This window comes from Xenopus laevis, chromosome 3L (assembly GCF_017654675.1).
Source record: "Xenopus laevis strain J_2021 chromosome 3L, Xenopus_laevis_v10.1, whole genome shotgun sequence".
Lineage (NCBI taxonomy): Eukaryota > Metazoa > Chordata > Amphibia > Anura > Pipidae > Xenopus > Xenopus laevis.
The window spans coordinates 6,220,964-6,248,716 of record NC_054375.1 but is presented as its reverse complement, the minus strand read 5'-3'; the positions used below and the strand labels follow the sequence as shown (position 1 = coordinate 6,248,716).

The window sequence follows — 27,753 nt, the reverse complement described above, 5'->3', positions numbered from 1 at the left end:
ATTGCACTCACTAATTAACCTCTCTCTCTCCCTCCGAGCATCAGAACCTTCGCTTTCTGAGAGGGCCGCGAGACTTTCCGGCGCAGTGATAAAAAAGAAGGAGTGCAGATAGAAAGCAATATAAATGATAATGAGCGCCCAGGCCAGGTCTGAGAGGAACAGCCGCATTCCTGAGCTTAATCAGTAGGGATTAATACAGAATAGGCCGGGATAGGATTATGTTTCCTTACAATCAGGGAGAGGCTGGAAAATCTAGAAACTGCCTTGTTCCGCCATGTGAGGCCTATACTATTATACTAAGCAATATGGCAGCTCCTACCCATATATTTAAATATAAACAGAAAGAATGATCTGATCTCTATCACATTGGTGCGCTCTGACATACGTTGGAATAGCTCAGAGGCGGTTTTTCATTATTGGGAACCCGACAGTGCAGACACCCTGGGTGAAAAGAAAAGACTTTCATTGGTGAGAAAGGAATAACCATTGTACAGAATCACAAAGGGACGGCTCTAAAAGGGCCAGCTGCAAAGAACAATGTCAGTTTCCGGTACTGTTCCCCACAGGGAACCCCGCGCTCTGTTATCTATCGATGAAACAAACACTAGAACAAAACGCTGCTCAATGGAGGCCGGAGCTGAGGGTAGTTGGGAATCGATTCTGCTTTAGAATGATACAGTTACAAAGTATTGAAGGGAGAGCAATGCTGGCAAGTTAAAGGAGAAGATTATCTTTTGCTCTAGACATCCTATTATGTTATAAATACAAGAAGCCAGAGGCATAGCCAAGAACTATAGACAGAGATGGGCTCGTCTAAACCAATGAACAGTGGAGTAGGACCTTTCTATGTCTGTACAGAGAGATCCCATAAAACTATGGCAGCATAGGTATTCCTCTGTACTAAGCACAATTCAGCAGGAACAGTCCCTAAGTTTGCTCATAGTCTGTACAGATAGATCTCATAAAACTATGGCAGCATAGGTATTCCCCTGTACTAAGCACAATTCAGCAGGAACAGCCCCTAAGTTTGCTCATAGTCTGTACAGAGAGATCCCATAAAACTATGGCAGCATAGGTATTCCCCTGTACTAAGCACAATTCAGCAGGAACAGCCCCTAAGTTTGCTCATAGTCTGTACAGAAAGATCCCATAAAACTATGGCATCATAGGTATTCCTCTGTACTAAGCACAATTCAGCAGGAACAGCCCCTAAATTTGCTCATAGTCTGTACAGAGATATCCCATAAAACTATGGCAGCATAGGCATTCCCCTGTACTAAGCACAATTCAGCAGGAACAGTCCCTAAGTTTGCTCATAGTCTGTACAGAGAGATCCCATAAAACTATGGCAGCATAGGTATTCCCCTGTACTAAGCACAATTCAGCAGGAACAACCCCCTAAGATGGCTCAAAGCCTGTACAGAGAGATACTATAATTCTATGATAGTATAGGTATTCCACAGAAGCAGCCAATTCGCCCCAGAACCAAGGCATAAACACCAAATGCATCATAAATATGTAACAGAGTGAACAGTGAATCCGATCAATCATTATCCAGCTTGACGCTGAGAGAGGGGCGCAGTTATTCCCCCTACATTTCAGTAAAAAACTGGCACAGGTCCAGCACTAAAATAGGCACATTCTGCTGCCATGCAAATTAATTACCTTAATTAAGTCTGCAAAGCTGCAAGGGCAACTGCTGGAATGAAAAGAAGAACAACAGCCGTGTTACTTTTTAATTATTTACACCCCTTTCCCCCGGAGCAAGAGAAACGGGGCAATGGCAATTGCCAATTAGGGGCTGTTCCTGCTGAATTGTGCTTAGTACAGGGAATACCTATGCTGCCATAGTTTATGGGATCTCTCTGTACAGACTATGAGCAAACTTAGGGGACTGTTCCTGCTGAATTGTGCTTAGTACAGGGAATACCTATGCTGCCATAGTTTTATGGGATCTCACTGTACAGACTATGAGCAAACTTAGGGGCTGTTCCTGCTGAATTGTGCTTAGTACAGGGGAATACCTATACTACCATAGTTTTATGGGATCTCTCTGTACAGACTATGAGCAAACTTAGGGGCTGTTCCTGCTGAATTGTGCTTAGTACAGGGGAATACCTATGCTGCCGTAGTTTTATGGGATCTCTCTGTACAGACTATGAGCAAACTTAGGGGCTGTTCCTGCTTAATTGTGCTTCGTATAGGGGAATACCTATGCTGCCATAGTTTTATGGGATCTCTCTGTACAGACTATGAGCAAACTTAGGGGCTGTTTCCTGCTTAATTGTGCTTCGTATAGGGGAATACCTATGCTGCCATAGTTTTATGGGATCTCTCTGTACAGACTATGAGCAAACTTAGGGGCTGTTCCTGCTTAATTGTGCTTCGTATAGGGGAATACCTATGCTGCCATAGTTTTATGGGATCTCTCTGTACAGACTATGAGCAAACTTAGGGGCTGTTCCTGCTTAATTGTGCTTCGTATAGGGGAATACCTATGCTGCCATAGTTTTATGGGATCTCTCTGTACAGACTATGAGGAAACTTAGGGGACTGTTCCTGCTGAATTGTGCTTAGTACAGTGGAATACCTATGCTGCCATAGTTTTATGGGATCTCTCTGTACAGACTATGAGCAAACTTAGGGGCTGTTCCTGCTTAATTGTGCTTAGTACAGGGAATATCTATGCTGCCATAGTTTTATGGGATCTCTCTGTACAGGCTATGAGCAAACTTAGGGGACTGGTCCTGCTGAATTGTGCAGGAGGAGTGGGGTAACATAGAAATTGGGGGTATTTGTTGGGTAGCCACATAACAAACCTTGCAGTTTATGCTCATTACTATTCGCTGCACTGCTGGTTCTGACTCCTGAAACAACATAGCAGAAGCCAGCCGATTTGAACCGACTTCTGCTACAAATCGTTTGCAATCAGCTCAGGCAGCCATAAATATTCAATTCAAGAAACAAAAATGGATGAAGGGAGGGGGAAATAATTTTGGCATTCGTATTGGCCATTGTTCAGCACAATAAGAGAGATTGCACCTGTTATTCATTCCCCTAAGGAATGAGGACTTGGCAAAGCTTTTAGTTACGGCCGTTCCCTTTGGAGCAGACACTCAAAGAAATCTGTCAAAATGTTAAAAAAAAAATTAAAAATGGGGATTCCAACAGACGCAGATCCACCTGTTTATCCTCCGGGCGCTTCAGCCGAATTTACGGCAAAGCAATTTACCTCTCAATAGGCACTCGATAGAGACAAGGGAATTGTGAGGGGCCGTGTTTACTAAGGCAGGAAAAAGCTGTCCCTCTGCACCGATCAGGGGATTACAGTCTCGTTACAAAAGTACTGAATTTCTGAGGCACAATAAAATATTTATGGTGGTTGATGAAGGGGAAAATACAGATAAATATAAAATACTCGGAATGTTCTTGGATAGCAGATTCTATGGGGGGCACATGTAGGATTTGAAGAGTGGGAGGATCCATAACTGTCTTTAAGGGGGATGATGCCACTGAAGGCTGTTACTGGAGGAGGTTGGAATAAGGCAATATGGCCAGGAACAAATCAGAAATCATGGGGCCCCATACTAGTAACAGTGGGGTCACTGACCCCATCTAAAAAAATCAGAGCATTTTGAGAGCTGGAGAGGGTCAGAAGAAGAAGAAGAAGGCAAATCATTTAAAAAAAAACTATAAGAAAGAAAAAATGAACGCCAGTAGAAAAGTTGCTTAGAATGGCCCAATCTGTAACAAACAAAAAGTTAATTGAAAGGCGAACCATCCCTTTAAAGGAGAACTAAACCCTAAAAATGAATGTGGCTAAATATGCCATATTTTATATACAGAGCTTATTGCAGAAGCCTAAAATTTCAGCTTCTCAAAAGCAGAAATGATCCAAACGTGTCACAGGGGGTCACCATCTTGGAAAGTGTCTGTGACACTCACATGCTCAGTGGGCTCTGATTGGCTGTTGAGAAGCTAAGCTTAGGGCTCGTCACTAATTATCCAGCAGAAAATCAGCTTCCCTGGCTGTAATATAAGCTGATGCTACAGGTTTGCTGATTATTAAATTCTGATGCTAATTGCACTGGTTTCTGTGCTGCCATGTAGTAATTATGTGTATTAATTACTAATCAGCCTTATATTGTGACATTTCTATTCTATGTGTACTGTATATTGTGAGTGGGTCCCTAAGCTCAGTAAGTGACAGCAGCACAGAGCATGTGCAGTGAATCAGCAGAAAAGAAGATGGGGAGCTACTGGGGCATCTTTGGAGACACAGATCTTTACTGCTAAAGGGCTGTGGTTGCCTTGAGCTGGTACAGAAGCACAAAACATCATGTACAACATTTCTACTTCTTTAGATAGGCTTTAGTTCTCCTTTAAACCAAAACTTTTCTAAAGGCCTGGTGTTTCTGGCCGTTATTATATACAATATATATATTTTATTATACACAGGCATCAGATCTTCCCAGCAGGGAGTTGTATCTATCGGGAGAAACAGAAATGGAATTACCGCCATCTTTGGCGTTAAAGTTGAGGCTGTTTTTGTTGTTTCTTTCTATCAAACCATTTTCGGTGGCAGGCGGCGATTGCAGGGCCCGAGGCGCAGTGGGATCAGCTGTTGTAACGAAGTATCAGCATTTGCATCTGTCTGCCGTATGTCGGCCGCCTTTAGTCCCTACGTGAGGCCTGCTGAGCGTGAGATGGATTTAGCCCGTCTCTGTCTGGGGGAGAGTTTACAATGCACAACATGAGGCGCCTGGATCATAGCAGCGGGGGAACCTGCATCTCGAATACGTAGGAAATCCCCCTTCAGGGAGAAAGGGAGCACTGCAGCCTCAGGAATTGAAAAGGAACACTGCTTTTCCAGAGACTGAAAGGTGAATGCAGAAAATGGGTAGGGCTTAGGTGGATCATGGGTGGAGTTTAGCATAACTTGGGTGTGGTCAGGCAGATCATGGGCACGACAATGGGTGCCATCGTTTTCTGGCTTCCCAGCCCCTATAATGGTTATTTCTCTGGTCGGGAGTCCTTATAGCTCAAGCTAAGCCAGAGGAACATGCCCCAGTTCCAAAGGCAATGCAAAACTATATATCAAAATATATATGTCCCAAGGCTTATTTGTAGAAAAAAATAAAGTTATTTATTAATATTCACATTAAAAATTGGTACATACTCACCCCACACGGCCCCCCTTTTCGTACCCTCCGGCACTTAGTCATAGGTGTCTCTGTCAGTATCATATTGAACACAGTATTTAAACCCAGGTAATCCCACCCATTTTTTCTTAAATCCAATCAAAAGTCAAAGGGGATTAACCCTGTTTCCCTTGCATCTTATCCCATAGTGCCTATGTAGGGTACTCGTACCATTTCTTTTACACCATACATAATAATCTCACATTTCATTTTAGTACCATAGTATCTTGATAATCCATTTTTGTACAGCATAATATATTGAGAATATACAAATATTATAATCAACAAAAAGGTAGTCAATTTACCTAAAAAGCTTTGCACAAGTGTCCACTGCTATAAAGGCATTATAAGTTTTAAATGATAAAGTCACAAGTTCACCGAATTCATCCGAATTTTACCGAAGCTTCATATTTTAAATGAAAATTACTGTTGGGCGCGAATAAATTCTCGAAACATCAACGAAAATTAGAGTTTTTTTGACGCCGGCGACAGTTCCCGACACCAGCGACAATTAAATGGACGCCCATTGACTTTAATGCAATTGAACAAAACAGACGCACGTCAAATTGTTGCCGACATCGACATTGTCGCGGGAAACTCCCGAATTTTTCAGCGAAGCGGGACAAATTCGCCCATCACTAATGAAGATGAAATCATTTCAATTAGAATAAAGGAAAGCCCAGTCAATTTAAAGGGGGTGGATCTCCTTTCAGTTAACTTTTAGAATAGTCAATTCTTAGCAACTTTTCAATTGGTCTTCGTTATTTATTTTTTATAGTTTTTGAATTATTTGCCTTTTTCTTCTGACACTTTCCAGCTTTCAAATGGGGGGTCACTGACCCCATCTAAAAACAAATGCTCTTTAAGGCTACAAATGTATTGTTATTGCTACTTTTTATTGCTTATTTTCTGTTCAGGCCTCTCCTTTTCATATTCCAGTCTCTTTTTTCAAATCAGTGCTTGGTTGCTAGGATAATTTGGACCCTTGCAACCAGGTGGCTGAAATCGCAATTTGGAGAGCTGCTGCAAAAAAAGCTTAACAACTAAAAAAATACAAATAATAAAAAATTAAAACCAACGCTAAATTGTCTCAGACTATAACTCTCTACATCATACTAAAAGTCAATTTAAAGGGGAGGTTCACCTTTAAGTTAACTTTTAATATGTTATAGCATGGTCAATTCTAAGCAACTTTTCAATTGGTCTTCATTATTTATTGTTTTTTTTTATTATCTGTCTTCTTCTTCTTTTGACTCTTTCCAGCTTTCAAATGTGGGTCACTGACCCCATCTAAAAAAAAGTACTCTGAAAGGCTACAAATGTATTGTTATTGCTACTTTTTATTACTCATCTTTCTATTTAGGCCTCTCCTATTCATATTCCAGTCTCTTATTCAAATCAGTGTATGGTTGCTAGGTGAATTTGGAGCCTAGCAACCAGATTTCTGAAATTGCAAACTGGAGAGCCGCTGAATAAAAAGCTAAATCACTCAAAAAACCACAAATAATAAAAATTGAAAACCAATTGCAAATTGTCTCAGAATATCCCTCTCTACATCATACTTAAAGTTCATTTAAAGGCAAACAACCCCTTTGATAGGATGTTAAATACCTTCATAAAAGGAACAAGTGATGATGAAAGCATTGACCATTTAATTCTCTTATTTAGTTAAAAAGTTATTGACTCTCCCGCAGGAATATGAAACATTTTATAAATATTGAAATATGAGCCTTATAAATTGAACCATTGACGTTAGAGAAACCAATTTTCTTCCTTCAATGGTTCAGTAATAGAATTTCCTAAACTATTTCCTAAATATATCAAATTGCTGTTTTTTTTATCTTTCCTTTTTTTGTTTTCAGCTGAATATCACAAAAGATTTGTCTAAATTCTCAAAGCGAACCCAAACCCTAATTATTATATTTAAATCTGAACAAAAAATATTTAGAATTTGATCTAAATTTGATCTGGAAAATGTTCCCCCCTCAATCCCTATCATATTCACAACACAAACTCAAATTGGAATGAATTTTGTTAATTAAGAGGGAACAACCAGTTAATAAATCACTCCAAACACTGCATTTACTTACATAAATGACTCCCACTGACTTCTATAGGTCATTACAATTTAGTTACCACATTTTCTAATTCAATTGAATTATTTGGAATACAAGAAATTCACAGCCAAATACAGAGATCTTGTTTCTTTTAAATTCCAAACTGGCATTTTTGAGATTTAGCAAACAAAAACGATCTTTAAAATTCAAGTTTGGAAAAATTGCATTCAAAAGAATTTCAGGGGAAAAAAAAAAGATATTAATTAATAAGGATTGGAATTTGGGTTCATCTGAGCTCTCGGGATTTGGCCAAATCCCAAACGGAATTCAGGATTAGACATCTGTTTAAATGAGTTCATAAACTTGTGATGACCCTTAGAGTAGAACTATACGGGCGATTTTCGGTGCGTTTCTATCCGTTCCGACGCGAGGAAGCGCAGGCATCACGTTGGACGCGCCAAATCTAATGTAAGTAATATAATATAATATAAACAAATGTCCCACGTAGAAGCTGATTTCATGCGATGCAACACGACTGTCGGATAAAGACGCAACATGCAGCGTTCGCATCCAACAGTCGTGTCGTATGAAATAAGCTTCTACGTGCGACATTTGTTTTTATATTATATTATTTACATTAGATTTGGTGCATCCGACATGACGTCTGCGCTTCCTCAAGTCACGTCGGAACAGATGGACGTTTACCGAAAATCGCCCGTGTAGTTCTACCCTTAAAGAAATGTGTTTAGTGCATTTTTCCTCTCAGATGGAACCCCACATATTCAGGGAAGCGTGAAAAGCATGTTTTTAGCAACATACACGTTAGATGTTGATTTTTCGAGTCTCCCGAGCCTCGGAGTCGGCATTAAAAAAATCAATCAAAGGTACAATTTTTAAAGGGGCCACATTAATATAAGTGACGGATTTTGTGCGAGGGAGAGCGCTTCTCATTCACACCTGGCGGAATAACAATGCTTGATGAAGACGTGTTTATAGGCTGAAACACTGACATAATAAAATGAGATTTCTTGTCAGCGCGGGGAACCATGGATCATTCCGTTAATGGGCTGGGACACGGGAGCCGGCAGCTGCTTCCCTGCTTTTCATTTGTGTCAGCGAATTCTCCGCTCTCTTTAGGGGCATCTATATACACGGCAACGTTCTAGACATGCCAACCGACTCCATGTCATTATTAAGATAATGATCCAGCCCTGGCATTCTTCAGACCATATGCCAGCACATGATAACATGTGATAAGGTCATTAAAAATTCAGAACTGGATCATTATCTTCACTGTGAAAAGGAGTTCACGGACATCTATGCTGTACACGGCTGCAATCAGGCCTAGATACCAAAGTGTATCCTAAAATGATCCGCATGCTATTGTAAGGGTCGATTCTAGGGCTGTTGCCCTGATTCTACCCACCTAACACCCACCGTCCTTACCTCTATTGTATTTGGAGAGGGTCACCTTAGGAAGAAAGTGTTTTTTGTTTTTGGAGAAGCTTATTAAAGCCTACACAGATGCAAGGTCAAATTCCACGTATACTACCCTAGAATACATAGCAAGATAAAAACAGTGCCAATTCCATGTATAATACCCTAGAACAAACGGCAGGATAAATACAGAACACAAGGCAGGATAAAGACAATGCCAGTTCCATGTATAATACCCCAGAACAAATAGCAGAATAAATACAGGGCCAATTCCATGTATAATAGCCCAGAAAACACGGCAGGATAAATACAGAACACAAGGAAGGATAAGTACAGGGCCAATTCCATGTATAATACCCCAGAACAAAAGACAGGATAAATACAATAACAATTCCATGTATAATGCCCCAGAACAAATGGTAGGATAAATACAGTGCCATTTCCATCATGTATCATACCCCAGAACAAATAGCAGGATAAATACAGTGCCAATTCCATGTATAATACCCCAGAACAAATAGCAGGATAAATAGTGTGCCAGTTCCATGTACAATATACCAGAACACACAGCAGGATAAATACAGTGGCAATTCCATGTATAATAGCCCAGAACACACAGCAGGATAAATAAAGGGCCAATTCCATGTATAATACCCCAGAACACACAGCAGATAAATACAGTGCCAATTCCATGTATAATGCCCAGAACACACAAAGGATAAATACAGTGCCAATTCCATGTATAATACCCCAGAACACACAGCAGATAAATACAGGGCCAATTCCATGTATAATACCCAGAACACACAGCAGATAAATACAGTACCAATTCCATGTATAATGCCCAGAACACACGCAGGATAAATAAAGGGCCAATTCCATGTATAATACCCAGAACACACAGCAGATAAATACAGTGCCAATTCCATGTATAATACCCCAGAACACACAGCAGGATAAATACAGTGCCAATTCCATGTATAATACCCCAGAACACACAGCAGGATAAATACAGTACCAATTCCATGTATAATACCTCAGAACACACGCAGGATAAATACAGTGCCAATTCCATGTATAATGCCCCAGAACAAATGGCAGGATAAATACAGTGCCAATTCATTGTATAATACCCAGGGGCGATTCTTGGTATAATGCCGCCTGAGGCGGCCTTCTTTCGCCGCCCCCTTCCCTCCTCCCGGCACTAACCTTTATAGCGCCGGAGAGGGCAGGGGCGGTCCGCGACGATTCGTGCAGAGAGCGCAATAGCGCTCTCTGCGCTAGAAGAGCCGAATTTCCGGTTTGAAAACCGGAAATTCGGCTCTTAGTTACCAGGAGCGGCATTTTTGCCGCCCCTGGCAACCAGGGGGGCGCTGCCGCCTGAGGCGAGTGTCTCAACTCGCCTCATTGGTGGAGCGCCCCTGATAATACCCTAGAACAGACAGCAGGATAAATACAGGGCCAATTCCATGTATAATACCCCAGAACCCACAGCAGGATAAATACAGTGCCAATTCCATGTATAATACCCCAGAACACACAGCAGGATAAATACAGTGGCAATTCCATGTATAATACCCCAGAACACACAGCAGGATAAATACAGTGCCAATTCCATGTATAATACCCCAGAACACACAGCAGGATAAATACAGTGGCAATTCCATGTATAATACCCCAGAACACACAGCAGGATAAATACAGTGCCAATTTTATTAGTAAGAAAACAATAATATTGTGCTTTAAAATGTATTTACTCTTTAAATTGCATCCACTCCTTATCCTTCATGGTTCTTATAAGGGGTCCTGTAAGGGAGATCTCTCAGATTCAAGTCAGTTGACCATAGGCAGCAGCAGTGTTACCTTCCCATGTCTCATCCATGGGACATAAAGGGTGAAGGCACGTTCTTTTAATTACCCAAAAAATGTGGATTGAGTTTTGATTAGAAATGCAAATGAGTTGCCAAACTAACCTCTTGTTCACAGCATGACGCTGGCCCTGAGTAAATTCGGCTTGGGCAGCCGATCCCTCCCCTCGCTCTTGCCAACCTGCGATTTAATTACGTCTTTGCAGCCCGAATATGCAACACACAGAAAAATCCTCCATGAGTCTTTCCCGCCCCTCCCTGAGCCCCTGACTAATATAATTAGGATTATGTAATGCAATCTCCGGGGTCGTTCTGCCGAAAATGCACTTTATTGCCAATTAGGAAAATTCTTGAATTAATGTTTCCTTATATTTATTTATTTTGTTACTTGGTGGGAAATATACTAATTCTGGAGCCTATTACTGTGTGTAATGGGCTGTAATGCCCCATGCAAAAAGGAAGCATTAATGGATGTAAAATTTACAAATCCCAATTTAGGAAATTCTGTTATCCCAAAAATGTTTTTTTTCTGCTTCATTTCCCTCCATTTCTAATAAGACAGTAAACATTTTCTGTAATTAGACACATTCAAATGTCATATTTTTGCCACTGCTGCAGATTTGTTTTCTTGCTTATCTAAGTTACTTTGCTAATTAATCCTGTTAAGGGCCCAAAATCCTGCAATAATGTAAAAATGCATTTTTGATTGGGGTTGTGACCACTGGGACCGAATGCTCTGTTATACAGATAGCTAGAATCTCAGCTGCCATAAAGCAGGGCAGGACTGCTGCTTACAATGGGGATCAGATAGGATCTGTGCAGCCACTGGGACAGAATGTTCTGTTATACAGATAGCTAGAATCTCAGCTGCCATAAAGCAGGGCAGGACTGTTGCTTACAATGGGGATCAGATAAGATCTGTGCAGCCACTGGGATAGAATACTCTGTTATACAGATAGCTAGAATCTCAGCTGCCATAAAGCAGGACAGGACTGCTGCTTACAATGGGGATTAGATAGGATCTGTGCAGCCACTGGGACAGAATGTTCTGTTATACAGATAGCTAGAATCTCAGCTGCCATAAAGCAGGGCAGGACTGCTGCTTACAATGAGAATCAGATAGGATCTGTGCAGCCACTGGGACAGAATGTTCTGTTATACAGATAGCTAGAATCTCAGCTGCCATAAAGCAGGACAGGACTGCTGCTTACAATGGGGATTAGATAGGATCTGTGCAGCCACTGGGACAGAATGCTCTGTTATACAGATAGCTAGAATCTCAGCTGCCATAAAGCAGGGCAGGACTGTTGCTTACAATGGGGATCAGATAGGATCTGTGCAGCCACTGGGACAGAATGTTCTGTTATACAGATAGCTAGAATCTCAGCTGCCATAAAGCAGGACAGGACTGCTGCTTACAATGGGGATCAGATAGGATCTGTGCAGCCACTGGGACAGAATGCTCTGTTATACAGATAGCTAGAATCTCAGCTGCCATAAAGCAGGGCAGGACTGTTGCTTACAATGGGGATCAGATAGGATCTGTGCAGCCACTGGGACAGAATGTTCTGTTATACAGATAGCTAGAATCTCAGCTGCCATAAAGCAGGGCAGGACTGTTGCTTACAATGGGGATCAGATAGGATCTGTGCAGCCACTGGGACAGAATGTTCTGTTATACAGATAGCTAGAATCTCAGCTGCCATAAAGCAGGACAGGACTGCTGCTTACAATGGGGATCAGATAGGATCTGTGCAGCCACTGGGACAGAATGCTCTGTTATACAGATAGCTAGAATCTCAGCTGCCATAAAGCAGGACAGGACTGCTGCTTACAATGGGGATCAGATAGGATCTGTGCAGCCACTGGGACAGAATGATCTGTTATACAGATAGCTAGAATCTCAGCTAAAAAAACAGGACAGACGTTGACTTTCTTCTACCGAACTACAATTCCCTTTGATTTCCTTAAGACAGTTTAGGAACACATCCTTCAGGTTTTAGGGACCACGCCAATGACAAGCATACGGAATGTGCGCCCACCTCCCACGCGTGTGACTTCATCTCTGCCTGCGTATGATTAAAATAACCGGTGACATCCATACAAGAGACAGCAATTATCTCAATTTCACGCTGAACAGCACATAAATACAGCGCCATTTGGTATTAATGGAAAGAGAAATCACTTCTGTCCCAGATGGAGAATGCGGGATAATACATGCACAATGATTATACTTCCCCTTTATTTCTAAAAATGTCATATAGAGGTGCCTTAATAAACTGGCTTATAATATAAATATTGCCCTTGTCCATCTTTTATTTTTGAACCACCATTTTCTGAGGGTCTGTGTGTCACTCGCTGATCACCTGACAGGAAATGATACAGGTCCCAACCAAACCAGGAACTGTGGGAGTAAAAGAAACAGCTCTGTCCAGTCATTGGCTGATGTGGTCTAGCAAGTTTGTGTGCCTTTGTTTACACGGTACCTCACACAAGCCTGAGGGGCCGACTTATGACAGTGTTAAATGGGATTATTGTCAATAAATGGCACCATCGCCGCCATCAGGGTGGCACAGGGGGTACTCTTATACCAGGCCCGGGCCTTAAGGTGGGCCAAGCTGCTGTGCTGGGCCCTCCTTGATAGCGCCGAAGCCGTGCCACCTCTTCCGAAGTCCCTAAGCGCCAAAAAGCCGAATAGCTGAAGTCCCGAAGTGGAGAAAAGACCCAAAGCCACGAAAATAGACGAAGTTGAAGTCCGGAAACATCGAAAAGAATGAAAGGCACGGAAATAGACGAAGTTGAAGTCTGGAAGCGGTGAAAGGACCCGAAGCCACAGACATAGACAAAGCTGAAGTCCAGAAGTGGCAAAAAACCCGAAGCCACGGAAATAGACAAAGTTGAAGTCCGGAAGTGGCGAAAAGACCCAAAGCCACGAAAATAGTACGGGGCCCTATGATTTCTGATGGCGGCCCTGAATGGCACATACTATTTGAAAACTCTATTGTTCAGGGAAAGGCTTTGTTTGTATAGATTTCAATACAATATTTCAATATGGGCTGTTTAAGATGATATAAATATTTTATTTGCTTTAAAACATGACACTAAGGCAAAGGGAAATGCGGTATTAAGAAGATCTTTGGATGAAGGGATTCCGGATAACAGGTCCCATAGCATTAGAATATTTTAATAAATGATTCTAATAAATGTTTCCCCCATCCATGTTGTGTGTTTGGGGGGGATGGGGGGTTGTATGTATGAACAGGGACTCTCTCAGTATCAATTCTAGTGCCTCGTGTTTCCATCCCCCACTCCCTACTGACAGGGATCTCTCTGATATCAGCTAAGTAGGACGGTTGAGGGTAAAGACTGATTACCCAGCCTCCTCCCGGCAGCCACCAAGACAGAGCTGGAGAGATGTGCGGAAAATTAAACTTTTCATCCCTCCTGATGAAGATTAATATCTTCCCTCTGACGAGCGGAGACCGCTTAATCTTGCCCATTAATACGAGATCGCTGAGGTGTGAGCTCATGCCATGCTAAGTCAGGAAGGCAGCACCCCGCACCGTCGTCTTTATTACTGGACCGTGCTGGGGAAAGCGAATAGAGAAACTCACCAGGGGTATTGTTCCAGGCAATTCCCCAGCATCATTATTTATGGTATAAATTTAGGACAGGTTCTGTCTGGTCTGACTTTATAAATAGCAGCACCCCAACGGCTGTCAAGATCGAAAGGACAAAGTCATAAAGCTCTGCCTTTTAAAGGAAGGCAGAGGTGAGACAGCAAGGGTGGATGCTAGAGATCTGGTTGGTGTCTGTCTGTACGTCTGTACTGAACATGGCTGCAGAAATCATGGGGCCCTCTGCTCATTTATAACCCCCCGGCAAAACACCTGCCAATGCTGGGGTCAGTATTAAAAATTTACCAGCAATGTAGCTGCCGGTAAAATTTGTAATACCCCAAACAAAAGCCCTTGGACCGCTCTGAATCTGCTCAAAACGTACCTTTTCTTTGCCTTCTGGCCATTGTGTACTGCGGCTCCACCCCCTTTTACATCACAGTCCGCACATTTTACATCACGGCCCACCCTTTTGTTCTCGCCCCCATCACCGGCCGGTGGAAATTTTATGAAAAGGTGGCAACCCTATCTGCCCCCCTTATTAACACACTGCTGGTCCAGGTCCCCTGCCAACTAAGTAGAAAAGGGCCCCAATAAAACAAATTCTCATTCATATAGCACGCTTGATCATAGTTTGATCTGCTATGGTTATGCTATCCATTACAACTTAATATGCCCAATACCTCCCAACTGTCCCGTTTTTCGCGGGACAGTCCAGATTTTGACAGCTCAGCCAGCAGTCCCAGATTGTTACTGAAATGTCCCGACTTTCTCTTTGAGCTCCTGAACTGAACAAAGTATTGTAGTAGAGCAGGCACTCAAAGACCAATCTTCAAGACAGACAGTCTACTCTACTACAATACGGTGTTATCCGCACCCTTAGCTGAAGGTTCAAGGCGGTGCACCTGGACCTCTTTTCCTACCTGGTGAGTTTAACGCTTGAAGACCTAAAAATTGTATTACTCCTGCAACTGAACAGACAGAAAAAGATACAAAGTTTCTAAAAACTTAATTGGCTTTTGGAAGAGTGCCAGGTGCACTTAGATACATTTGTAACAATTTAAGATAAGCAGAGAAACAATTGTAACAATTTAAGATGCAGGTCTCTTGGGGAAACTGTGACTTGCAGCTTAAAGGGCAACTCACCTTCATTAGCAAATGAACACATAAAAACATAAAACATAAAAAACACAGAAATGGGTTCAAACTTTTCATAATCTGCCAAATATTGTAATTGTAATGGGGATGTGCCACAAAAATGGGCGTTGTCAAAAACTTCAAAATCTTTTTGTCCCTAATTCTGTTCCCAAAATGTGGAGGTATGCCAGAGCCCACCTAAGAGTCAGTGCCCCCTACTGCCACAGGGCCCCTAACGGGATTTTCATTTGTCATAAAGTTCTAACATTTTAATAAAATGAAGCAAGTGGCAGAAAGTAGCAAGTGCCAGAAAGCAGTGGATACTAACGATCTAGTTGTGGACCCAGCAATAAAATTATTTCAGGGCCCCAACCCCCTCCAAAAAAAAAAAAAAAACGAGATGCATTGAAGTCATTGAACTTTTTTTAGTGCGACTTTTTTCAAACCGTGAACTTTCTTTGACAATACATTGGAGTCTATGGGTGTTTTTTTTGCAGTGAAACCTGGCAGAAAGTTTTGCACATCACTACTACTGGTCACCCTCCTTTTCCAATTGCCCCAATAATAAGTGATTTTGATAAGCCCCATTGACCATGCCTAGCTTTTTTTTACTATAAAGATCCTTTTTGATTGGAAGGAGAATGAAAGATATGCCCTAATGCAAAAAGAACATGAGCTGGAACCCTATTAGTGATTATTATACACTGTTTTGTTTCTTATTTAAATGTATCAGTCCACTCAACAGCAGCTAAAGCTCCCCATAGACGCGACGATTCTTCTTGCCGAACGACCGATTTTAGGGAAGCCCGACCAATCCTTCGAAATTATCGTGCGGTTAGTGGGATTCGAACGATCGTACATCTTACGATTTTTCGGCCGACATCCGTCAGGAAATTGATCGGCCAGGTCAAAAAATGTTTGTCGGTCCCAGTGCAATGTATCTATGTTTGCAGGGCCAAGCAGGCAGCTCCCCTTTGTTTTCCTGGCAAATTGGTCTTTTTAGTTGATGGTCAATTCGTACGATCGTTCTGAAAAGATCGTGGTCTCACGATCAGGATCTGATCTTTTAAAAATCTCAACATCTATGGCCAGCTTAAGGCTGAAATATAATTCCCAGAATCCTCCTGGGCTTTGCAAGTGAGGCTAGCAATCGCCAGTACATGTGTAGAAAGTGTCCGAGCACATTTCCGATAATGTCAGGTCCCGTTGCTGAGAACAAAAATTCCATTGAGAATATAGAAAACCCGACATATGGCCGAGATAGATAGAAGCCGATCACAGTCCTAGTGGCGGTTATCTGTCAGCTGCAGTCCATCTGAACATCAGTTAAGCGATAATCCCCCCTCCGCTCTACCTTGAGATTTCCGTGGCCCCTCTCCCATAGTGACGTGTATCTGTCACCGCTTCTCTTTATTTAACCTCTGGGACACAGCCGAGAACAGGCGACCTTGCATAGTCTTATCATTATCACATGGTTTTCACACACTGGGAAGAAAGTAATTCCAAATTCTCTCCATTTGACAGACATGGCAAATAAGGTTTAGAACCAACATTGTTTATCCTTACTTTGAAGGATAAACATAGGATTCAGAATTATATTTTGGATAAAGCTGTATTTAATAGAAAAATATTCCTTGTTCAAAAGAAAGACTTACTGTATCTTCGGTTTATTCTCTTTGATCTGTAATCCGAGGATAACGTTTATTGTGGAAAAAGCGCATTCCTTCTCTTTATATACAAACAAAAGTTGGGGCTGCCATATTACTACATTTAAACAGAACAAGTCTGCATGCTGTCAATAGTAGCAGCAGTGATAATAGTCTGTGGGAAGGGAGTGTGACTGTGGGATAGCAGGTATAGTAGGGAGAGATGGTGTCTATAGTAACAGTGGATAATAGTCTCTGGGAAGGGAGTGTGACTGTGGGATAGCAGGTATAGTAGGGAGAGATGGTGTCTATAGTAACAGTGGATAATAGTCTCTGGGAAGGGAGTGTGACTGTGGGATAGCAGGTATAGTAGGGAGAGATGGTGCCTATAGTAACAGTGGGATAATAGTCTCTGGGAAGGGAGTGTGACTGTGGGATAGCAGGTATAGTAGGGAGAGATGGTGCCTATAGTAACAGTGGATAATAGTCTCTGGGAAGGGAGTGTGACTGTGGGATAGCAGGTATAGTAGGGAGAGATGGTGTCTATAGTAACAGTGGGATAATAGTCTCTGGGAAGGGAGTGTGACTGTGGGATAGCAGGTATAGTAGGGAGAGATGGTGCCTATAGTAACAGTGGATAATAGTCTCTGGGAAGGGAGTGTGACTGTGAGATAGCAGGTATAGTAGGGAGAGATGGTGTCTATAGTAACAGTGGATAATAGTCTCTGGGAAGGGAGTGTGACTGTGGGATAGCAGGTATAGTAGGGAGAGATGGTGTCTATAGTAACAGTGGATAATAGTCTCTGAGAAGGGAGTGTGACTGTGGGATAGCAGGTATAGTAGGGAGAGATGGTGCCTATAGTAACAGTGGATACTAGTCTCTGGGAAGGGAGTGTGACTGTGGGATAGCAGGTATAGTAGGGAGAGATGGTTCCTATAGTAACAGTGGATAATAGTCTCTGGGAAGGGAGTGTGACTGTGGGATAGCAAGTATAGTAGGGAGAGATGGTTCCTATAGTAACAGTGGATAATAGTCTCTGGGAAGGGAGTGTGACTGTGGGATAGCAAGTATAGTAGGGAGAGATGGTGCCTATAGTAACAGTGGTTAATAGTCTCTGGGAAGAGAGTGTGACTGTGGGATAGCAGGTATAGTAGGGAGAGATGGTGCCTATAGTAACAGTGGGATAATAGTCTCTGGGAAGGGAGGGTGACTGTGGGATAGCAGGTATAGTAGGGAGAGATGGTGCCTATAGTAACAGTGGATAATAGTCTCTGGGAAGGGAGTGTGACTGTGGGATAGCAGGTATAGTAGGGAGAGATGGTGCCTATAGTAACAGTGGATAATAGTCTCTGGGAAGGGAGTGTGACTGTGGGATAGCAAGTATAGTAGGGAGAGATGGTGCCTATAGTAACAGTGGTTAATAGTCTCTGGGAAGAGAGTGTGACTGTGGGATAGCAGGTACAGTAGGGAGAGATGGTGCCTATAGTAACAGTGGGATAATAGTCTCTGGGAAGGGAGGGTGACTGTGGGATAGCAGGTATAGTAGGGAGAGATGGTGCCTATAGTAACAGTGGATAATAGTCTCTGGGAATGGAGTGTGACAGTGGGATAGCAGGTATAGTAGGGAGAGATGGTGTCTATAGTAACAGTGGGATAATAGTCTCTGGGAATGGAGTGTGACTGTGGGATAGCAGGTATAGTAGGGAGAGATGGTGCCTATAGTAACAGTGGGGATAATAGTCTCTGGGAAGGGAGTGTGACTGTGGGATAGCAGGTATAGTAGGGAGAGATGGTGCCTATAGTAACAGTGGATAATAGTCTCTGGGAAGGGAGTGTGACTGTGGGATAGCAGGTATAGTAGGGAGAGATGGTGCCTATAGTAACAGTGGATAATAGTCTCTGGGAAGGGAGTGTGACTGTGGGATAGCAGGTATAGTAGGGAGAGATGGTGTCTATAGTAACAGTGGGATAATAGTCTCTGGGAAGGGAGTGTGACTGTGGGATAACAGGTATAGTAGGGAGAGATGGTGCCTATAGTAACAGTGGATAATAGTCTCTGGGAAGGGAGTGTGACTGTGGGATAGCAGGTATAGTAGGGAGAGATGGTGCCTATAGTAACAGTGGATAATAGTCTCTGGGAAGGGAGTGTGACTGTGGGATAACAGGTATAGTAGGGAGAGATGGTGCCTATAGTAACAGTGGATAATAGTCTCTGGGAAGGGAGTGTGACTGTGGGATAGCAGGTATAGTAGGGAGAGATGGTGTCTATAGTAACAGTGGATAATAGTCTCTAGGAAGGTAGTGTAACATAGCATATATAGTAAGAAGAGACCCAACATTATTTATAGAAGAAGAAATAGTGCATTAAATGTAACAAGCCTTGGCTCCCTGGGGTTGTCTCTACTTTACTGGCAGCTCTGGTGCTGCACTGGGGAGTTTGATAGAAAATTATTTTTATATTACTTATGTAGCTCAATTGACTCTCTCCATTTGTCAATGTGTCAAATAAAATCTTCATGTTTTTGGCCGACAAAAGGATGCTCTTAGATCTCCATGTTGAAACAAAGAGAGACTCAATGGTTTCAGTTATGAGATAAATAGTGCAACCCAGGCGGATAAAAGGGAATCTGTGAAACGGAACCAACATGTGCTCAATTCTATTAGGGAGGAAATAATTGGGAGAAAGGGGACATCGGACTATTCTCTACTGCGGCAAAGGAAAAACCCATTTCGATAGTTCCCAGCAGGGAGGAACCAGACAGCAGAAATAAACGGCTTACATTTTGAGGACAACAGTTTGCTTTATGGCACAGATCCTATCTGATCCCCATTATAGGCAGCAGTCCTGTCCTGCTTTATGGCAGCTGAGATTCTAGCTATCTGTATAACAGAGCATTCTGTCACATTTAAATCTTGCATTTAGTAATGAATACTAAGGCTGCATGCCAAACATCCTGATAACTAAGAGTACCGGCAGTATAAGATGCCGTTCCAACCCTCCTTCTCTTCTTTAAAGAGCAACTGGGAATTTGATGCCGTGCCATATGGGATAATGTTATTCTCTAGTCTTGGCTTTATTACAGGAACCAAGCGGGGTGTCTCGGCGCCCAGCTGGGAGTCATTCCCAAGGCTTCTCTCTCTCTCTCTCTGTTCTTTTGGAAGTCCCCGGGGAGCAGAGGATTACAGAGATGTCGATGGCGGTGCCTTTATTGAAGTTTTACCCTTTCCTACACCGATACAGAGGGATAAGGAGACTAATCCTGCAGTTTGAGATGATACAGGATCATCTTGAAAAAAATGTCAGCTATTGTGTTGGAGACTCTACTTGGAGAAGTGGATGTAAGTCAATACATTTAAAGGGAAACTACCCCCCGCACACCATTTTTAACAAGTCCTCCATGTGCCCCAGTTCTTCCTTCCTCCTTGGTCTGCCCCTTCAACTTTAAGAGACAGTGGCCCCTGGCTCTAACATTTGTCCCCTTCCCAAATGCATCAGCAATTATCAAAAAAAAAAAAAACTAGGGGCCACATGGGGGTACTATCGTACCAGGCCTGGGCCTAAAGGGGCCTGGCTTTGCTGCACTTTTCAAAATAGCCGGGCACCCCTTGACAGCGCCGAAGCCATGCCTGAGCCGGTGAAGTCCTGAGATGCCAAAGCTGCGTAAAGACCTGAAGCCACAAAAGGAGCCGAAGTTGAAGTCCAGAAGCCGCAAAAAAACCAGAAGCCACAAAAGGAGCTGAAATTGAGGTCCTGAAGTCGATAAAAAAAGCCGAAGCCATGAAAAGAGCTAAAGTTGAAGTCCCAAAGCCGCAAAAAAAACCCCGAAGCCACGAAAGGAGCAGAAGTTGAAGTCCCGAAGCCACAAAAGGAGCCGAAATTGAAGTCCCGAAGCCACAAAAAGAGCTGAAGTTGAAGTCCCAAAGCCGCAAAAAAACCAGAAGCCACGAAAGGAGCCAAAATTTAGGTCCTGAAGCTGCTAAAAAACCCGAAGCCATGAAAAGAGCTGAAGTTGAAGTCCTGAAGCCTCGAGTTCAGGACACAAATGTCTTGGTTTTTATTTTATTAAACCCCTGGCCTCCAATGTAATATTTTAAAAAATATTTTCTGGGGCCCCAATTAATTTGTAAGGGGGGCCTGACGCCTATGTTTTTTTAACTTATTTTGTTGTATGGGGTCCTGTGATTTCTAATGGCGGCCCTGGATATATGTGTATATAACATGGTTTAGTAAATAATGTATAAAATTATTTTTTTTACATGCTTAAGGTACAAAAAATATAAATGTCAGTAAATAGGACCCTTTATTTAGGGGGAAGCTGACTGATGATTCAGCACCTCCTAAGTCTCTTGTTATCTCACCGTGTAACAAAAGCAAAATAAAAATGAAAGTGACGGATAATCAGGTAAATCCACTCTACTATAAGCAACAAATGTAATTATAGTCGGTGGAATTTCTGCAGCCCGGCGGTGGCTTTAATTGAAGTCCTTTAGAAACCTCCACCCATTCTACATCAGAAGCAGATGGGGATAAAGATCTGTGTTTATAAGATTAGAATTTCTTGATTAAAGGGAGCGTGATGCAGCGGTGGATAATCTCGACGTGCCTTTCGGCAGGGAGCGTTGTGTGTTCGCCGCAGATACACACAGCTAGTACAGCCTTTGGTTATATGCTCCTTCTTCTTGTATTTTGTCACGGACAGAAAGAAAACAAGGAAAACAAAATAAAGTTGTCGTAAGGCTAGAGCTGCTTAACACAAATCTCACTGGTGTGTGGCGCCGCCGACTCATACGCCATTAGGGAATTTCGTGGGACATGTCGGTACATGGAAAGTGATGCCTTCTACCTGATCCACAACAGAACAGCTCTCTGCTTAGAATCTTATTATCATGCTTTATATACAGTATACTGCACTAGTATAAAACTTATCAGAGAATTGCCAGTCTCTGTCCGAGTGGAGCGTACAATCTAATTTCCCTATTACAGTCACAGTCAAACAGACACATCTATATTATTGTTAATTTATTCAGGAGCCAAGCACCCAGTAGGAACCAGACCTAGGTTCCTAGCATTGCACCCAACTACATGCCTCTGCCTCTTGCACCCAACCACATGCCTTTGCACGCATGAGAGACAATGCTGTGCAAGTTAACGCCCTGCCCTGCCTACATGATGTCCATTGTGACACCCATAATGACGCAGGTGCTACTTGAAGAACATTTAATACCAGCTCCAGCAGCTACAGAAGGACATTTTGCTAGGGGTAGTTTGGGAGGGAGTGTGTCCATCTTTCCTGTGGCCTTTGGGGGGGTCACTCCTGGCCTCAGGGTTGCCATAGGAATCACAGGACCCCACAGCAAGGCCCTCTGCCCCAGGGGGCCCAAATTATTAGCACAAAATGAATGCATACACAACCACATTCCTGATTGACCCTAGTTATGCCCCATTATGCTGAAACTCTACCCATGATCTACCCAAACCCTGCCCTCTACCCCTCATGCACTCCCTCCCACCCTTTATGTCCAATGAATCCCATCTTTCAGGGTCCTGTTCTGATAAGAGGTCCCTGTATGTAGTACCCCCTATACCCACCATGCCCTGCCCAACCTCCACCTGTTCCCCTTTTCCAACTCCTATGTCCAGGCCGAGTTTTCCTCTTGTGCATAGCTTGCATTCAGACCTGTCAACACATCAGTATTTTTTGCTTGTCACCTGCCATTGGCTGCCATTGGGGTACAGTCACGACGTGGCTGGCTCAAGAATGGTCATGGTTAAGGCATGATATGAACATGACCTAGAACCTCCCAGAATCTCTCCTTATCTGAGAACAGGTATAAGAACAGGAGTGCACTTACTATCAAAGTTTCCGGTGAAGAGGTAAATCCAGGTGATGGCTGGAACAAAGAGTAGGGTCAGAGAGGCAAGCAGGAACTTCCTTCTCCCCCGGCAGAATCCCAGCATTCTCTCCGACTTCAGCAATTCCAGAGGCAAACGGCTCTCCTATGCAGGAAACATGGTCTCTTTCTCCACCAGCATAGTAAAATCCTGGAACAGAGATTATTTATGGGTTAAACCTATGTGACAACAGCTGTCAAGTGCCATGGTACTGAAACAGGGGGAATGAGTGATAAACATGTCTGTTTTGGAGATGTCCTCCTTATACCACATACCACCTTTCACATCTTCTCCCACTCCCTCCCACACGCCACCTGTCATAGGTCAATGACTTGGAGCCAAAGGTAATGAGGTTCTGGAATGGAATCTTTTGTGTCCCGGGAGAAGTTTTTTGCTCAGAGACACTTATTAGTAAGTCAGGGCACAAACCAGCAGTTTAACAGTAACTCCTCATGATGCAAGAATTTCTTTACAATCATCTAAGTGGGACAGTTAATGTATTCCAATTATAACTGAATCCAAAAGGTGATTTACGAGCCCAGGGGTGATCCTTGCAGTGACACAGCAAAGTGATTATAATACATGGGTTGATTAAAGGGGAGCTCTCATAAACATACTCTTTGTTCAGCTTTCAAAGCTTTTGATTAAAGTATTTGAATTAATCATCCAGAATATTCACTTCATGTAATCTAAGCTGAAACACCAAGAAATGCTAATGCCACCAGTAAGGCTGCCCACAACCACACATGTGTAGTGTTAGTACCCAAGGCTGGCATCTTGAATATTGGTGGATATTGGTATTCTTTGGCTCGGCAACTCCCAGCACCACTGCCATCATTTGACATACTCTTTCTATCTTGCCCTGCTGTAACGATCTGGTTCTATCCTGTCCTACTGTCAATACCAAACACTATTCTCTTGATCTTGTCCCTCTGCTACCATTTTGCTCTACTGTGACCATCTTGTTCTACTGTCTTCGTCTTATCCTACAGTCATCATCTTTTCTACTCTTTCTATATTGTCCTACTATCTCCATCTTGCCCTACTGTGACCATCTTGTCCTACCGCCTCTGTCTTTCTCCACCTACTGTCAGCCTCTTCTCATATTTTTTCCATCTTGCCTTATGGTCATCATGTTTCCCTACTTTAGCCATCTTATATTACTGTCTGCATGACTTTCCTACAGTCTCCATCCTGCCGTACTGTGTCTTCCTGCCGTACCCTGCCCATCTTGCTCTACCGTGTCCTTCTTGCCCTACCGTTATCATCTTGCCCTACTGTCATCATCTTGCCTTCTGTGATCATCTTGCCCTACTCTCTCCAACTTTCACTCTATAGTGACCATCTACTGTCACCACCTTTCAACACTCTCATCATCTTGTCCTACTGTCTTCCTCTTGTCCTACTGTCTTCCTCTTATACCTCTGTCATTATTGTGCCTTAGTTTCTCCATCATTATCTACAGTTTCCATCTTGCCCTTTGGTCCTCATCTTCTGCTAAAGTCTCCATCATGCTCTACAATCATTATTGTTCCCAGCTCTTTCCATCTTGTCCTGCATTGTCCATCTTACCCTACTGTCTCCATCTTACCATACTGTCTCCATCTTACCCTACTGTCACCATCTTTCCCTCCTGTCTCCATCTTACCCTTCTGTTTCCATCTTACCTTTCTGTCTCCATCTTGCCTTACTCTCACCATCTTTTTCTACTGTCTCCATCTTGCCCTACTGTCTCCATTTTTCCTACTGTCTCCATCTTGTCCTACTACCATCATGTTGTCCTACAGTCACCATATTTTCCTTCTTTGTCCATCTTGGCCTACTGTAGTATATCTACTCCTCCCCAATATTTCCACTGCTTTTCTTTGGCACTGTGCAGTTGCCCCTATTGAAACCCCACATAAAAAAAAACACTGGGAGAGGGATTGTATTGTACATCTACTATGATCCTGTACATTTTTATTAGCCCTTAAGAAATCACCAGCAGAAGGTGTCTGATATTTTGCTTCTGTCAGTGTTTTCCGGTGCAATAAATAGACATTTCCCCTTTGCCTGAACCATATTTTTAGAACTAGAATTTGCAGAGTTCCCACTTTCCCTTATTTACATGCAAGTAATAAGTTGATGCAAACAGTATAATTTGAAAGCAGACGAGGACGACTTCTTAGCAAATCACACTGGGAAAAACATCAACAAAATTACTGTCAGTTTAGCAAACAGCTAAAACGGCTAAAAGCAGAGGGGTTAAAAGGCCAAGTAAAACCAAAGTCATTTCAGTGCAACAATGCAGTTGTGTGGATAATAACTGATATTTTCCCCAAAGCCAAAGAAATAAAGATTCAGATAAACAATAAATGTGGAGAATAGCGGGAGCACTGCCCTAACTTAATTATGCAATTTTTTCACCTTTAATTTCAACTTTTTAACTTTAAGTATGATATAGAGTTTGCCATTTCAGCAATCTGGTTGCTAGGAACCAAATTACCCCAGCAACCATGCATTGATTTGAATAAGAGACTGGGATATGTATAGGAGAGGCCTGAATCGAAAGATGAGTTAGAAAAAGCAGCAATAACTATAAATTTGTAGCCTTACAGAGCATTTGTTTTTTTTTTTAGATTGGGTCAGTGACCCCCATTTGAAATCTGAAAAGAGTCAAAAGAAGAAGGCAAATCATTCAAAAATACACCAACTTGCCCACAGTCACAGACAATAACAGACGGCAGAATAAAGCAGAAGCCGCTGATTGACAGGCCTGGAGGGGGAAAGGACTTTGGCTACATTGCTTCCACTAAGTGAAACAAATACATGTAATAGACACAAATAGATCCCTTATGTTTCACAACACAAAGGCACCTTGTACACCAAAAGGCACATGCCGTCTGTCAGGGCGTTACACTGCATTCCTCCAGCTACTGCTCAACTGCAGCTGCCAGACTATCAAAGGGTGATGGGAGTAGCCCATTATCATTGGCCGTGTTCCATAGGACGAGTTACATTCCAATGTGCCCATATAAATATATATATATATATATATGGTTGATTAATTACACCTACATTACACACACTCTCTGGCTTCAGGGATTCTGTATCCATCTAGTACCCTGTAAGCTGGAATTTCTCTAAGCCACTGATCCTCACGATGTGGGTTTTAAACAAAACTACAACTCCCAGCCCCTTTGCACATGACTCTTCTGCCTACCCCTAGTTCCAGCCAGGTTTAGGGTTAGCGAATAAATTTATTGGGAGGGGGGTCATACAAATTGCCATAACAATATGGGCCTCCATATGGCAGTTCTAAATACAGCTTTACAGTCTCTATAAACATCTCTGATCTTGTAATTAAGTGTCCTCTTACCTCTCTCCTAAAGTCCCCAACTCGTATAAGAACAAGCCCAAACTAGAGACCTGTCCCAGAAACATTATCTGCCAGTCGCTGGCAGCAAAAAGTAGAACTCTGTCCCTTTAAATACCACCAGGCTCCTATTAATAGCGTTGTTTCTCGGGGGTAATGAGCCGGGAGTCACAGCCAAGCACATTGCACCCATGTAAAACCGTGGATTATTATTTTTGCTATTTACACCTCGCAGAGGAAAGCACATCATTCCTTCTGTCTTGGTGCAAAGCCACTTAAAGAAACGGAGCTCTAACTATGTAAATAGAGTGCTTTAATGAGCAAACAAAACTGTCATCCGCTACCAGCATGGCACTGGCAATTGCCCCAACAGTCACCATTCCAGAGCTTCCACTTGTCAGACTCATTTATGAACAAGGAGGAATAAATTCCACCTTCACTTTAATTAAGGCCGCAGGGGTCAATAATGATTGGCAGTTACAGGGTGTGACTGGTTTTCTCCCACTGCGCCCCCTAGTTTTCTATAGAAGATGAGGAAAAGCTTAAAACTGCCCCCAAAACTGAGCTACCTGTTCTGCTATCAGGTGCTGCTGACAGTAAAGAGAAGCCATCAGCTTCTTCAACATTGCTTCAGGAGTCAGAACCAACAGTAAATGCCAAGCAGACACCGCTGTCAGTAGCAATATCTGTAAAACCACATAAACCCAGTGAGAATGAGGAATGAATGGATATTGGGAAGTTGTATCAGGAGTCAGAGGCAGCAGTGCAGAGAAGAGAAAGGGACAGACACAATGACAGTTACACAGAACTATAAACCCAGTGAGAATGAGGAATGAATGGATATTGGGAAGTTGTATCAGGAGTCAGAGGCAGCAGTGCAGAGAAAGGGACAGACACAATGACAGTTACACAGAACTATAAACCCAGTGAGAATGAGGAATGAATGGATATTGGGAAGTTGTATCAGGAGTCAGAGGCAGCAGTGCAGAGAAAAGGGACAGACACAATGACAGTTACACAGAACTATAAACCCAGTGAGAATGAGGAATGAATGGATATTGGGAAGTTGTATCAGGAGTCAGAGGCAGCAGTGCAGAGAAAGGGACAGAAACAATGACAGTTACACAGAACTATAAACCCAGTGAGAATGAGGAATGAATGGATATTGGGAAGTTGTATCAGGAGTCAGAGGCAGCAGTGCAGAGAAAGGGACAGACACAATGACAGTTACACAGAACTATAAACCCAGTGAGAATGAGGAATGAATGGATATTGGGAAGTTGTATCAGGAGTCAGAGGCAGCAGTGCAGAGAAAGGGACAGACACAATGACAGTTACACAGAACTATAAACCCAGTGAGAATGAGGAATGAATGGATATTGGGAAGTTGTATCAGGAGTCAGAGGCAGCAGTGCAGAGAAAGGGACAGAAACAATGACAGTTACACAGAACTATAAACCCAGTGAGAATGAGGAATGAATGGATATTGGGAAGTTGTATCAGGAGTCAGAGGCAGCAGTGCAGAGAAAGGGACAGACACA

General features: G+C 42.7%; 1 protein-coding gene across 3 annotated transcripts in view; it reads right to left on the bottom strand.

Annotated features, from left to right (window-relative positions):
* The window catches only part of LOC108704366 (LARGE xylosyl- and glucuronyltransferase 1), a 217,024-nt gene that overhangs the window by 140,669 nt on the left and 48,602 nt on the right, over nt 1-27,753 (bottom strand). For all 3 annotated transcript variants that reach the window (XM_041585904.1, XM_018240869.2, XM_041585905.1), the window contains exon 2: nt 22,818-23,007. In XM_041585904.1, coding sequence (XP_041441838.1) covers nt 22,818-22,923 — 106 coding nt within the window. In that variant the 5' untranslated portion in view covers nt 22,924-23,007. The remainder of the gene's footprint in view (nt 1-22,817; nt 23,008-27,753) is intronic.